General features: G+C 42.6%; 1 protein-coding gene across 2 annotated transcripts in view; it reads left to right on the top strand.

Annotated features, from left to right (window-relative positions):
* The window catches only part of COL4A2 (collagen type IV alpha 2 chain), a 305,291-nt gene that overhangs the window by 54,652 nt on the left and 234,959 nt on the right, over window positions 1-15,680 (top strand). For both annotated transcript variants that reach the window (XM_061607561.1, XM_061607560.1), the window contains one exon: window positions 9,507-9,587. In XM_061607561.1, coding sequence (XP_061463545.1) covers window positions 9,507-9,587 — 81 coding nt within the window. The remainder of the gene's footprint in view (window positions 1-9,506; window positions 9,588-15,680) is intronic.

Genomic DNA, 15,680 nt, shown 5'->3' with positions numbered 1-15,680 from the left:
AAGGGTACCTGCTGCCACACTAGAGGCTCAGTTTCTAGTACAGAACAGAACTTCTAATGAGATCTCAACATGTGAATGAGACAATGGTGTTGGGAGTACGGATTTCGATTTGTTAAGCATTGAGGAATATTTTGGGACAAGACAAGCCTGTACAAAAGGGATAGGCTCCACTTGAACTGGGATGGAACCAGACTGCTGGCACTTAAAAGAAAGAAGGAAGCAGAGCAGCTTTTAAACTGATGGGGGAAGCCGACAGGAGTTGAGGAGGTTTCAGTTCGGAACAAGTCTCCCCCCTGGGATAAAGGCAAAAAAAAAAGGATGAAAATTTAATGAGGTAGGCTTAGAACTAGGAATTATGAGTGCGAGGACACAGGATAGCAAAAGTACTAAACGTGCCAAAGACACTTGGAAAAATGACTGTATACAAGCCCTCAATGGAGGGCTGTAGAAAGTGGAGTCCCTCAAGGATCGGTATTGGGACCTGTACTTTTCAACTTGTTCATTAATGACCTAGAATTAAGAGTGAGCAGTGAAGTGGCCAAGTTTGCTGATGACACTAAATTGTTCAGGGTTGTTAAAACAAAAAGGGATTGCGAAGAGCTCCAAAAAGACCTCTCCAAACTGAGTGAATGGGTGGAAAAATGGCAAATGCAATTCAATATAAACAAGTGTAAAATTATGCATATTGGAGCAAAAAATCTGAATTTCACATATACGCTCATGGGGTCTGAACTGGCGGTGACCGACCAGGAGAGAGACCTCGGGGTTGTAGTGGACAGCACGATGAAAATGTCGACCCAGTGTGCGGCAGCTGTGAAAAAGGCAAATTCCATGCTAGGGATAATTAGGAAAGGTATTGAAAATAAAACAGCCGATATCATAATGCCGTTGTATAAACCTATGGTGCGGCCGCATTTGGAATACTGTGTACAGTTCTGGTCTCCTCATCTCAAAAAGGATATTATAGAGTTGGAAAAGGTTCAGAAGAGGGCAACCAGAATGATCAAGGGGATGGAGCGACTCCCTTACGAGGAAAGGTTGCAGCATTTGGGGCTTTTTAGTTTAGAGAAAAGGCGGGTCAGAGGAGACGTGACAGAAGTGTATAAACTTATGCATGGCATTGAGAAAGTGGATAGAGAAAAGTTCTTCTCCCTCTCTCATAATACTAGAACTCGTGGACATTCAAAGAAGCTGAATGTTGGAAGATTCAGGACAGACAAAAGGAAGTACTTCTTTACTCAGCGCATAGTTAAACTATGGAATTTGCTCCCACAAGATGCAGGAATGGCCACCAGCTTGGACGGCTTTAAAAGAAGATTAGACCAATTCATGGAGGACAGGGCTATCAATGGCTACTAGCCGTGATGGCTGTGCTCTGCCACCCTAGTCAGAGGCAGTATGCTTCTGAAAACCAGTTGCCGGAAGCCTCAGGAGGGGAGAGTGTTCTTGCACTCGGGTCCTGCTTGCGGGCTTCCCCCAGGCACCTGGTTGGCCACTGTGAGAACAGGATGCTGGACTAGACGGGCCACTGGCCTGATCCAGCAGGCTCTTCTTATGTTCTTATGTTCTTAAGTGTTTATTTATATGCTAATTCTAGAAGCCTCTCAGCCAAGTTGGGGAACTGGAGTGCTTGGTCTTAGAGGACAGCATTGCTACAGTGAGCATAATGGAAACCTGGTGAAACGGAGAAAACCAGTGGGACCTGTTTATTCCTGGATATAAACTATATTGGAAGGATAGGGAATGATGTATTGGAGGTGGTGTTGCTCTATATGTGAAAGAGGGCATTGAATCCAGCAAGCTAGAAACTCTAAAACAGGCAGACTCCTCTACAGAATCATTGTGGGTGATGATACAGGGCCCCAAGAGGAATTTAGTACTGGGGATATGCCATTGTCCCCCTAATCAAATGCTCAGGAAGATCTTGAGATTACCAAAAAGAAATGTAGGAAACTAGGAAACATCGTAACAATATGCGGAACTAAGTGAGATAATCAGGAAATTGGACGGGGAGAAAGCCAGTGAGACAGAGGAAAGACACAGATTGAAGGAACACACCCTCAACACAGCAGCGAGGAATTAGGGCAGGAGAGAAGGAGGGCAGGAGAAAGCACGTTTGTTTTGTATAAATAAGGACTCCAGTTTTATATATCTGCAGACTTTTCATTAACAGCAAAAAGCTTTTTGAAACAGTTGTAGTAATGGGTGACTTCAACTACCCTGACATAGACTGGTTACATAAGTCTTCCAGAGATGACAAAGAGGTAAAATTTCTACATACCCTAAATAATGCTGCTCTACAACAGTTGGTTATGAAAATCGAACACTGTCACATTTGACTTCCAAAGAGAAAACATCCCCTCAGATGAGGGGATTAGTAAAAAGAAAGCTGAAAAACAGAGGGTCAAATCACTCTAAAAGGCTTGGGAGTTGCTTAAAAACACAATGTTAGAAGCGGAACTGGGGTGTATACTTCAGGAAATGTACCACCAGGGCTAAGAGGATGCCAAGTGTGGTTAATGAGCAGAGTAAAAGAAGCTATTAGAAGCAAGAAGGCTTCCTTTCAAAAACTGACCTTTTGTCTGAATGAGAATACAAAAGAACACAAACTCTGGCAAAAGAGGTGCAAGAAGACAATAAGGACTAGGGTTGCCAGGTCAGAAGCATCCCAGACCCTGAGATTTCAGGGGCAGCCTCTAGTGATGTCATGGGGATGGGACCTAGTGATGTCACTGAGCATGCTATATTAAACACCACAGTTACCTGGAGCATACAATTCATACAAAAACATTTCTCTGAGTGGAAATTAAGATAGAAATCTTAGCTAAAAGATGGTGTTCCGAGGTCCAGCTGAAGTGACAGAATTTATTTATTTATTTATTTTGTTAAATTTTTATACCGCCCCACTAGCATTAGCTCTCTGGGCGGTGAACAAGAAGAATACAATAAGAACTGTCAGTAAACCAAGACATGGACAGTTCGGTAGTTGGGTTTGTTGACCTTCTCGCCTGATTGGGGAGCCTGGGTAGGGAACATTTAATCTAGCCTACTTGCTTTTGGCAAGAAAGGTTTAAGTGCCCTCAGGCCAGCCCAGTCACCAGAAGGCCATTGTAGGAAGAACAGATTCTAGTGTTGTGGAGATGTTAGATGGGAGCACTCAAGAGTAAAGATGGATGCCCCTGAAGGCTGCAATTCTAAACACACTAAGGGAATAAGCCCCGTAGAACTCAACAGGACTTCTCAGTAGATATAGTTTGGATTGTGCTGTTGGTGAAGCTTGACTAGGGATCCTCTGCAAAGATATCCATATCCAAGCAGGGTTGGCAACCCCCTGCCTGCAATGCCCTGTCCCTGCCTTTAACATGGCTGCTCCAAACATCTTCAAAGAATTGACCCTTCACTTCAGAAAGAGTTTTGAGAAATGAATAAGAGTAAGAAGATTCTTTACCCCTTTCTGCCTACCCTGTGGGCTGTTATAAACTCACTTTGACAGCCAACACAACTCCAATGAGTAATAATTGACAGAGAGAAAACACACATGTTTGGGTCTACCTTCACAGGCAGCAACTTGGGAACAACAGCAATTGAAGCCACACTTCCCAGTATGTGCATTCTTTTTTACCACTATTGGGCAAGAAACAAACCTTCATGCAACCAATAAGGTGCATCATCAGTTTAATGGGGTTGGGCTGAGCGCATGGAACCAATGTTGTTGCTTCTATGGATGTAGGGGAGTGAGGTTAAAGGTAAATGAAATGCAATTAGAAAAAGAAAAAGAAAAGACAGTGATGTTTTCCTAAATGCAATCCCATACCAACAACAATATTCCTGTAAGATAGAAAACTCAGCATCCCACAATTAGTCAGGATTCCTAACCAAAAACCAAAACTAAAAAAAAATCCTGTGAGCCAGTCAGCCAAGGTCACAGAAATCTCCATGCAGTACAACGTGACCCGGGGGCTGAAGTTAGTGCAGAATGCTGTGGCACGATTGCTGACAAGAGTGAGATTCTATCAGCACATAATACCTGTGCTCTGAAATCTGCACTGGTTGCCAATTTGCTGCCAGGCCAAGTTCAAGGTGTGCTTTCCATGTTACAGGTGCCACATAAAAATAAAAAATCCTTTATTGTGGTACCACCTATGCTTTGGAACTCCCTTCCTATTGACATTAGGTAGACTCCTTCATTGTACTTTGTTCCGCACCTGCTAAAACATTTTTGTTTAGGCAAGCCTACCCAGGCCATCTAGAAGCTTATATGTTTTTAATCTGTTTTTAATTTATTGTTTATTTTATTATTTTGAATGTTTTTAAATAGGTGTCTGTAACTGTTTTTGCCAATACTTTTATTGTTTTAATTATTTCTCTAAACAGCTTTGAGGGTTTTTTTTTACAATAAAGAGTTATATAAATGTTGTAAATAAAGTACATAAATAAATTTTGGAGTCACAGTGGCCCTTGGGATCTCTTTCTACTTTTAGGAACAAAGGAATCTGACTTATACCAACTCAGGCCATTTGGTACCATCTAGTTCAGTACTGATGACATGGACTAGCATTGGCTCTCCAGGATTCCAGGCAATAGGCCTTTCCAGAGATTGGATTTTGGACCTTTGCATGCAAAACATATGCCTTACCAATGAGTTACAACCATTCTCCTGTTTTAAAAAGTATTTTTAAAATCGTTCTTTTCAATTCACTAATGAATATACATCATACCTAGGGCAGATCCACACCATTTATTTAAAGCACATTCAACACACATTTGAAGCACATGAATCCCACCACAGAATCATGGGAGCTGTAGTTTGTTAAGGGTGGTGGGAACTATAACTGAGGAGAAAACTACACTTCCCAGGATTCTTTGGGGGAAATCATGCCCTTTAAATGCGAGTTGGGTGTGGTTTGAATGTATTGTTTTGTATTTGTTTTTATGGTTATTGGATTTTAAAAAGGGATTTATTTCTTGTTGTGAGCCACCTTGGTTTTCGGTTCGCAGCCCTATCACACAAAGATGTTGGAAAGACTCCATGTACACACAAACTGGAGATGTAAAATACATACACTTCATATAATAGTTTGTTGTCAAAACCAGCTGGTCATAGCAGAACATTTTTTAAAAATGAAATCAGTGTTATTTTCCACATAATAAAAGCAGTGACACCTAAGTAAGCCTGCCTAGTGGCTTTTAAAAAATAGGATTGGAGAGGGAGTGAAAGATTTACAACACAAACACAATTCTTTGCTATGTTCACTCAGAAGTCCCATTAATTTACAGCACAATCTTAACCATGTCTACTCAAAAGTAAGTCCTATTGAATTCAATGGGATTTATACCTGGTATGTGGGATTAGCATTGCAGCTTTACTCCCAGAAAAGCGAGTATTGATTAAAGCTTCATATTGGGAAGGATTTCAAAACACTGCCCTCTTCAACAGCCCAGGAAAATTTAAAGTTGTTTGACTCCTCATAATTCAAAGCATAACACATTGTAATGGCATTTAGTTCTGAACACAAGAGAGAAAGAGATTTAAAATAAAAGATAAAATAACGAAACATACAGAAGAACAAACCTTGCTGAAACAGAGCCAGCATGGTTTCTGCAAGGGGAAGTCTTGTCTCACCAACCGATTGAAATTCTTTGAGAGTGTCAACAAACTGGTTAGTTGGCATAGTGTACTTGGACTTTCAAAAAGCTTCTGACAAGGTAGCTCACCAAAGACTCCTAAGTAAATTTAGCAGTAATGGAGTAAGAGGAGAGGTCCTCTTGCTCCCAGAGGAGGCAGTGATGACCACCAACTTTGATAGCTTTAGAAGAGGATTAGACAAATTCATGGAGGATAATGGTATCAAAGGCTACTAGCCACAATGGTTACGCTCTGCCTCCACAGTCGGAAGCAGTATGCTTCTGAATACTATTTGCTGGAAATCGCAGGAGGGGAGAGTGATCTTGCTCTCAGTCCTGCTTCCCATGGGCACCTGGTTGGCCACTGTGAGAACAGGATGCTGGACTAGATGGGCCACTGGCCTGATCCAGCAGGTTCTTCTTACTTTCTTATGACATGGTATTTAGAGGAGTCCCTCTGCTTCAGAGGACTGTGATCAGTTGGGTATTTAGTGGCTGAGACAATCTTTTATGTATCCTGGTCCAAAGCTGTATAGGACTTTGTATGTTGGTACCAGCACCTTAAACATAGCCTGGTAGCTAATTTGCAGCCAGTGCAGTTCTTTCAGCAGTGCTGTAGCATGATGGCAATATTCTGCACCAGTGAGGAAATGAAATGCTGCTTTTTGCACTAGTTGCAGTTTCTAGGGCAGCCCCACATAGAGCACATTGTAGTAATTCACTCTGGAGGCTACCAGCACATGGTTAACAGGGTATCCCAGTTCAGAAAAAGCAGCAGCTGTCTTAGCACCCAAAGTTGGTGATAGGTCCTCCTAGCCACTGCGTTTCCTGGGCCTGTAGCGACAGAGAGGGATCCAGGAAAATGAGCCTGCTTCTTCAGGGGGAATATGACCTCATCCAAACAACCTAATCCAAAGACCAGCTATCCTGACTCAGGAACCGCTCACCCACAGTGTCTCCATCTTGCTAGGATTCAGACTCGGTTTGTTGCTCCTTATCTAGCCAACCAGACTGCACTGGTCCAGGGCTTACATGGTGTCTCCTGATTACAGAGAAGCAGAGCTGGGCATCATCAGCATACTGATGACACTTTGCTGTGGATTTCATAATGACCACTCCCAACACCTTCATATCAATTTTGTCCTGTGGCACCCCATAGCACAGGAGCACAGGGAGCTGCCTTATACTGTGTCAGACCATTGGTCCATCTAGCTCAGTATTTTCTACACTGACGGGTCGTGGCTCTCCAGGGTTTCAGGCAGGAGCCTTTCCCAGCCCTGCCTGGAGATGTTGGGGATGGAATCTTGGACCATCTGTATGCAAGGCAGATTTTCACCACTGAGCTACTGCCAGGAGGCTATTCTCTGAAACCAACCCTGAGGTCAGAACTGCTGTAAAACGATGTCCCCAGTACCAATGTCACAGAATCTGTCCAGGAGGGTAGCATGGTCAATGATATCAAATGCAGCTGAGAGATCAAGTAAGAATAACTGAGTCACACTCCTCCTGTCTTTCTCCCAATAAAAGTCATGCATCAGGGTGACCAAGATTTAGTTCCACAACCAGGCTTGAACCCACACTGAAATGATTCAAGACAATCAGTTTCATCTAAGAGTCCTGACAAACGTTTTTCTACAGTTCTCTTGATTATGGGTGTATCTGCAATCGGGTAGTGGTAGTAGTTCCACAACCCTCTTAATTAAGGGTGTCTGTGTACAGTAGGGCCCCACTCATACGGCAGGTTAGGTTCCAGACCCTCACTGAAAAGCGAAAACCGCCGGAAAGCGGATCAGCTGTAGTGCAGGGGTCTGGAACCTCACCCGCTGATCGCGCCAGAGGAGGAGGAGATCGGCTGTAGCACGCTACCCCTGATCTTCCCCTCCTCCGGCGTGATCGAGCGTGGGGAGCTCCAGCCCCCCCTCCAGCTGATCGCGCACTGGCACCGTATTAACGAAATGCCAAAAAATGGGGTGACGAGAAGTGGGGCCCTACTGTAATCGGGCAGTAGTTGTCCCAAATTAGTTGGTCCATGGTGGCCTTTTTCTTGCTTGTTTCATGTGGCTCTTTTGTTCTTTTCTTCTTTCTTTCCTTCAGGTGGGGGTGCAAACTTGATTACAGAAGCAACACTAAGGGGGAAAAGACATTAACGCTATTCTTTCAAATTATTACAGTCAAAATCCACCCACCCACCTATAAGGATCCCCCATTCCTTCCCATGGGTGGGAAGTAATTTATTCCCCCCCGCCCCAGAGATGCCATTATAATCATCTTCACACACTCACATTCAGACTGTATTTTCTTAAAAAACAAAACAGAAGACACCAATATGCCAAGAGACTGAATATGCATACACTGGACTACACTGCAGGATTGTCATACACTACAATTGTCAGTTGCAATTAGGATTCCTGATTATGTGAAATCCTACATAGATACAACAACACACTTCCACTTTGCAGACATTGTGCTAAACACACATGCGTCCGAAAGGACCAGTAGGGGCTAGACTCTTCCTGCTCCCTCCTCCATAAGAAGTGGCACGTGGCTTTTCAAGCGCAGAAGATTGTTAGTCAGTGGGGCTGTAGCCTCCATGTAGAACAGTCCATGATATAGAAACACTTGAAGCAGTGCCTTACTTTGAAACTGGGAGCAATGTGTGAGTATCGTTACAGACATATGGTAATTGAAATACAAGAGTATTAGTAAAAGAATGAATGAGGAGTTAGAAAACTTATTGAGATGCATTTTCTCATTTATATTACGCTGGTGTTACTTATGACATATAAAATATTTTTGTTAGAACACCCTTTTTTAAAAAAACAACTGCTTGTGACAAAATGGACAATACTTCCATGTTTCCAATATACAAAGATTATTAGCCATCACTTTCTGTTCTTCACTTTATATGCAGCCTGATTCCCGGCTGTCATATCTGTGTAGTGATTTAGAACCTAAAATCTAAGTGGCAATTTTGTGTTAACTACGGATATACCAACAGATCTTCCAAGCATGCAGAAGTTTACGGCGACTGGTAAACATTTTACTGACCTATGAGTTTTGTCTGACAAAATTTAATTGAATACAAACTTAAAATCTTTGCAACGTATTTTAAGAGAATTGTCTGTGGCTCATGGGGAAGCTAGTGTACTGAGTAAGAAATAATATATTGGGGCAAATGGTTTTTGAAAACCTGTAGGGAGAAGGATATAATATCTGTTGCTGTGTAGTGCATAGATTTAATGCCTGGGTTTCAACAAAAAACTTTTGATTAATAAGATGTGCTCCCATTCCCACCCCCCCACTAATAAAAGCATTCGGACGTCACTAGCAGTTTCACATTCTTCTGGTTGTTTGTGCATAAATGGTAACCTCTGTTCCCATCTGCAGCAAGATGGTTCTCATTAATCTTGCTCTTCTTTCCAAACACACATGTAGCTCCTATCAGCATATACAGCATAATTTTACTGCTTATAAGGCTGATCAAACCTTCAGTGATATCTTTGGTTTTAGAATATTTAACCACTCTTGGTATGGAGGGGCAACAGAGGCCATCAAAATACTATTTATTCCATTTTTCTTTTTCTTTTCTTTTTGTGGCCAAACTTCATTTTTATACTGAGCACTTTATTATTATTATTATTTAAGAAAAATGCTTCCATATTAAACAAGTAATTTATACTTTAAACACTTTTGTGCCAGGGATTGTTTTTAATTCACTATGTATCTAAGTAGTAAACAGTCTTCAATTTAGGACTGCTTAATGAGACACCAATTATAAGTCTTCAGTCTAATGTTCTTCCCTTGAGGCTTGCCATACCATCCTACTTCCTGCTGTGGTCATGTGATTTAACTGTTATCTGAATGTGTGTCTTATTTTTCAGGGAGGAAAGTCTTATACAGGACCATGTGGAGGAAGAGACTGCAGTGGGAGATGTGAATGTTTCCCAGAAAAAGGAGCTCGGGTGAGTACTAGTTTTTGTATTACATAAGAATCCTCCCATTTTTATTCTAAGGATCAAACAATTTTTTCCAAGACTTAGGAGTTAGGATTTGCTGAATCTGCACATTATCATCATCATTATTAATTAGATTTTTATCCCACCCTTCCTCCCATAGGATCCCAGGGTGGTAAACAACAAAACAATACAAAAATAATAAAAATATTTCAAAAATGTAATACAAAAAAAAATCCTTCCATGGACAGCAGAAGCCCTTATATAAACAGAAGGAGACTGTTAATGGAGGTGGAGGAGGGTTCTGGAGGGTTCCCAAGCACTAGCAGATTTTTGGTGGGATGGGGGGAGACATCCTGTTCTATGGGCAAAACTCCACTCCTGTAATTCCAGCTCCAGCCCATTCTGGCCACTGCCAATATTTGGTTTTTCAAATTTCAGCAGTATACTATGCTCCGGTAGACTACAGGCTTTTAAAAGCACGTCATGTAATACCCATCAGTACATCAAATTCTAAATCATTCCTCACCTCACATCCTTACTGTGGCACAGTTTTACTGTTTCATAACAATACTAAAAGTCTAATCTTCAGCATTTTTACATAAAAGTAAATCTCATAGTAAATCCCATTTAAATGGCATTGCAATGAATGCGACTGAACTGTTTAATACCGCTTGCTTTTATTCAGGTGTTGTAACTGAAATGTACATCTGTGCGATATTGGAGAACTGCTAAAATAAAATACACAGTGCAAAATAATGTTCTTTCTTTATCTACATTGGTTTTAATTAGAGAAATGTACAGTGTTTTCTAATTTAGAATAATATTTTCAAATCAGCAGCACTTTACAACTGAAGAGTGTCAAATTTTAATGTTGGGAAATGGACTTGAACAACCGTAACTTCTCAAGCAGTAAACAAACATTGGTATGGAAGCAGACTTCCAAGCTCTCTAATTTGTCCAGAACATTACACTTATTTTCTTTAAATGTAAAATCTTTACTAGTAGCATTTGCTGAATAGGTTGCCTTTCTCAGTATCTTCTAACAGTGCACCAGACAGTTGTGTAACTACTTGCATCATAAATTCATTTGGAAACTTCAGAGGCAACCAAAAGTAATTGAAATGTTTTGATCTTACTGTAGAACATAAGAAAATAGGGCCTAAGGAAATTCTCCTTAAGTAGTTTTCTATGTGAGTCATACATCCACCAGTGCTTGAGTTTAATTAGCTGTTCTTTTGGTAGTCATGTTTAACAATGATACTGGGTGTGACTGTTAGAGTTTTTGATGTTCAGTGGTCCTTTCTTCCTTTTTGGAACTATTGAATAATATTGAATTATTGAATAGTAATGTACTTGATTGCTGGGTGAGTCTGATAGACTGTATGTGTGGTGGGTTTAGTTTTGGCAACAGAGTCCTCATTTCAGTGATATTGAGCAGAGGAAAATATGGCAAGAATGTAGGGGCAGGTCATTGTGGGAGGCGGGGTTACAGTGGCTTGCATGCTGTTCTCCTGTCCAGCCTGTCTCTGGGCTTACAGATGTCATGGCCCCGTCAGAGGACTCCTCAGATGAGGACGACTCGGGAGTAACAGCAGCAGACCCAGGAGCAGCAGACTCAGAAGGAGACATGTAGGAGCCTCCTGAGAATCCAGCTCCTTCTCCCCCTCAGCTGCAGAGCACCCCAGATACAGCAGAGTCCCTGCAGCCAGACACAGACAGTGAACAGGATACTCCCCCCTCACCTGCAGAACGTAGACAGCAGAAGGTCAGGCAGAAGAGAGGCAGGCCTGTCTCCTTAAGGCCCAAACGCTGAGGGCTCACACCTGCTGTCAACCTTGCTCTTTATAAGGCACACCTTGGCTGCAGCTGGTTGCTGACTGCAACGTCAGGCGTGGCTTGTGTGTTCCTAGTTTCCTGGCACCCTCTTTCGGACTGACCCCTTGGCACTTGATCCCGGACCTCTACTGACCTCACTTCTGGACTCCTGACTCGGGAAGTACGCTTCGGACAAGCCTGGCCCTTATCAGCTCCCCTCCTCCTAGACCTGGCAGATTTATGACCAGACTGCCGGCTAAGGACTTTGCTTCCCTGCCAACCACCCAGGAATTTCCAGCCCCCCACCAGCACTGCTGACGCAGTGTAGAGCTGACAACAGATACCTGTTTGCTCTGGTACTGTGTCCCCTAGGCTGGTGGTACTGTTGTTAAATGCAGGGTCAGTTGACAATAAGATCTCATTCATCCACAGTTTGATCAGGGATGAGGGAACCGATCTGGTGGGCATCTGGTGGGCAACCTGGGCGAAGTGTATCTGACTCAGCTTTGCTTGCCTTGGTATACAGCACCAGCACACAGAGGACAACATACTCTTGATTTGGTCTTTGTACCAGATGATGAAGGGTGTGGTCTGAATACAATGTGTTGTGTAACCCTGTTGTCATGGTAGGACTACTTCTTAGTGAGCATTGGACTTGGATGTGTCAATCCCCTTCTGAAAGGATGGGGGGGGGTCCATTTTATTTGTACTGTAATGACAAGGGTTTCCTGAATGCTCTGAGGAATTTTCCAGTGGATAAAGCTGGTGATCCTGTCGAGGTTTAGGTCTTTCTGTGGAACAATGAAATAAGGCAGGCCATCGATATGATAGCTTCCAAGTGCCTTCTCCAGCACTGTAGAGTCAGTTTTGCTTCTTGATATTTGCAGGAACTTCAGATGATGAAGCAGGCCAGATGAAGGCTAGAGTGCAAGTGGTGGAAATTGTCCTGTGAAGCCAATCAGGCATCCGTTATAGCACATTATCAACTTATTGTGTGGTGGTAAAGGTAGCGAAGAAAGCTATTTCGCTACCTGGATTGCATCCTCAAGTAGCCATCTAGCAGAGCTTTTTGTCCTTGGATTGCTAATACACCTCTGGAGCCCTTGGTGGCCTGATAAGACTCTTTTGTGAGTCATTTGGAGGATAAAATCACTTGGAGATGTTGTTGCTGTTTTGGGCAAATCCAGTTGCAGTTTCCAGTGCTACACCTAGTTCTGTTTTGTGGGAGCACTTTCAGTTGACAGAGTCTGATGATGTGGACAAGGTGCTCGCAGTAATGCGGCTGACCCAGAGCTTGGAAATGTTACTTTTTTAAACTACAACTCCCATCAGCCCCAGCCAGCATGGCCACTGGATTGGCCTGATGGGAGTTGTAGTTCAAATAAGTAACTTTTCCAAGCTCTGGGCTGACCATATACCTTCTGGACCCTTGACCTTTTTGGCTGATTAAAACTGGGAGGATCAGTTGACCAGATGGGTTTAGGAGTATGGTGAATGCAACTTTATGCAGGGCAGTAGTGGCTGCTTCTCTTAAGGAACCAGTAGTGTGACCACTCCTGAAAAAAGCCAACTTGCACCCTGTGGTTTTAGACAATACCGTCTAGTTGCTAACAATCCCTTTTTGAGCAGGTGATTGACACGATCATGGCAGCACAAGCGAACATCCTTGGAGGATACTGATTATCTAGACTAGGGATGTTGGGGATTTCTGCCCCAAATAGACACAGGTACAGAAACAACCTCCATTTTTGTAGGTTCACTTAGTATTCAGGAATGGAATTCCTTGAAGTGAATTGGCATTTGTTCACAAAGGGTGTCGCGAGGGTGGGATGGGGCCTCTATTCAAGACTCCTTTCAGTTTGGTCCCATGACCTGGCAACTCAGCAGGAGTTACAGTGGCAAAAAGGGTGGTGTTAGTCAAACTCTCTTTTAAAGGCTTGCTTTCCTTCCACCAGGCTCAGAGGCCAGTGAAGCTGGCAGTAGGCCCACTCCTGAAAGGAGTTTGGGATAGAGATAATGTACTCCACCTTACTTTTGGACTTATGCTGGCTTCCTATAGTTTGGATTGTTCTGCCAAAGATACGCATGCATAAATCACAAAATCTTACAAGAGCTCAGCTCCTGAGGTCAGACACCATCTGGGTTAAAATAGAATCATGGTAATATATAAAGGAAAATATTTATTTATTTAAAAAAATATATCCTGCTTTTCACCATCTAGGTTAAAAGTGGCTTACAAAGAATGAAAAAATAAAATATAAAAATTTAAAACATATACCTCAAAAATTTAAAACCTCAGAAATTTAATATATCAAAAAAATTAAACAAAACACAGCAGAATATTTAAAACATCAGATAAGCATTCCTGAGAATGGCCTCCTGAAATAAAATGGTTTTAACAGCAAGGATCGTGCCTGTCTAACCTCTAGTGGGAAAGGGTTCCCTGTCTTAGCAATTGACCCTGTCTTTTTAATATTTAATTTATATTTATTTTTATATTATTTTCAAACATGTTCTATGTTTTCTAATTAAATTGGGCTTCTTACTTCTTTTTAGCTCTGTCCATCAAATTATATTATTTCAAGGTTATAGAAACACTATTCTGTGTTAAAAAAGAAATTATTGTACACATGGTCGTCCATATTTTAGCATGATGATGCTCCAGTTAGATTGGGAACCGTTAAGTCACCCTCTCTACGTTTTTGGTTTGATTCTTGGTGTTTTTATTTCAAATGAACTGATTTAACATACCTTGAATAACATTTAGTTTCCTCATTTAAGGAGGAGAAAGAGCCTTGGTAAAATATGTCTTACCTATCCAGAAAAGCTTTAACTTTTTTAGTCTTATAGGACAAATTTTTATGTGTGGTTGATTCTTTGTTTTTTTCCTCCGAGGGAATTGTCTTGGTTTTCTCTAGACCACTCCTGCGGTGAGAGGCTGGAGGTGGTCTGGAGTGGTGTGTGTTGGTGGAAACTGGTTTCATGCCCCTGGAGTGAGAGTCCAATCCAGCATGGAACTGTGCTTTTCCTGGGTGAGAGTTGGAGGGGAGTGGTGAGTTTGTATCCCAGGTTAGAGTTGGAGTGTGAGTCTCCGATATTCCCTGCCTCCAGCCTCTGCTGTACTCCTTTGTTTTTAGAGGTCTGTCAGGGACGTATGTGTCTTGGCCAGGGGCAGGGGAAGGATGGCAGTGGAACTGCCATCCTAGTGATGGTAGGTATGGGTTGATATGGGTGAAGGTATACAGGGGGTAGGAGGAGGGTAGTTACATCAAAGCACTTGCCCCTTCTGTTTCGCCTACTGTGTTTCAGACGTTGGGGATGCCAGTCAGCCATCTCCATTAAATGCCAGGTCTGCCCAAAATAAAATATGTCATCTGTAATTTGATTGTGGATGAGGGGGCAAACTTGGCATGTATAACTGAGACCTGGACGGATGAGTTCAGTGGCCCAGTATTAATCCAGCTCTGTCTGCCTGGGTACTCAGTGCAGCACCATTTCAAGTTAGAGGGACAGGGAGGGGAAGTTGCAATGATCCATAAAAATTCCATCTTACTCACTAGGAGACCAATCCACACTGTGTGTGGGCTCAAAGGATTGTTTGTGGTGTTGGGCCAGAGAGACATAATGGGGATGCTGTTAGTGTTCCGTACACCCCGCTGTGCTATAACCTCCCTAACCAAGCTGGCAGAAGTAATCTCAGATGTGGTATTAGAGAACCTTTCACAATGGTGCTGGGGGCTTTCCAGTATCCACACTGAGGTTGCCTCAAATGGGCCTGCTCAGGACTTCATGGCCTCCATGACAACTAAGGGGCTGTCTCATTACATTAATGGCCCAACACATGTGGCTGGGCATACCCTCAACCTAGTCTTTTCCACAGAGTGGATTGGTAATGTTCTGTCGATTGGGAGACTCGCCGTGAACCCCTTGTCATGGACTGGTAAGGTTTGGGTAAATAAAAACTCCATTCTGCAAGGGTAGGGGACACACAGATGGTCCGCCCTCAGAAGTTTATGGAATCTGATGGATTCCTGAATGGTCTGGAGGATTTTCTGGCTGACATGGCTGTTGCTTCTGTCAAGGTTCTTGTCTCACTGGAATCATGAGATGCTTAGAGTCATCAACACAATCGCTCCTGAGTGCTGTCGCTGTCAAGCACATAGGTCACCTTGGTACTTCAGTGACCTGCATGTGATGAATCAGAAGAGTTGGTGGCTAGAGTGCAGATGGCGTAAATCTTGGTCTGAAGCTGACCCAACACAGGTAAGGTTGCACCATCGTGTC

The sequence above is a fragment of the Rhineura floridana genome, chromosome 2, assembly GCF_030035675.1.
Source record: "Rhineura floridana isolate rRhiFlo1 chromosome 2, rRhiFlo1.hap2, whole genome shotgun sequence".
Classification (NCBI taxonomy): Eukaryota; Metazoa; Chordata; class Lepidosauria; order Squamata; family Rhineuridae; genus Rhineura; species Rhineura floridana.
This window is presented reverse-complemented; position numbering and strand designations above follow the sequence as displayed.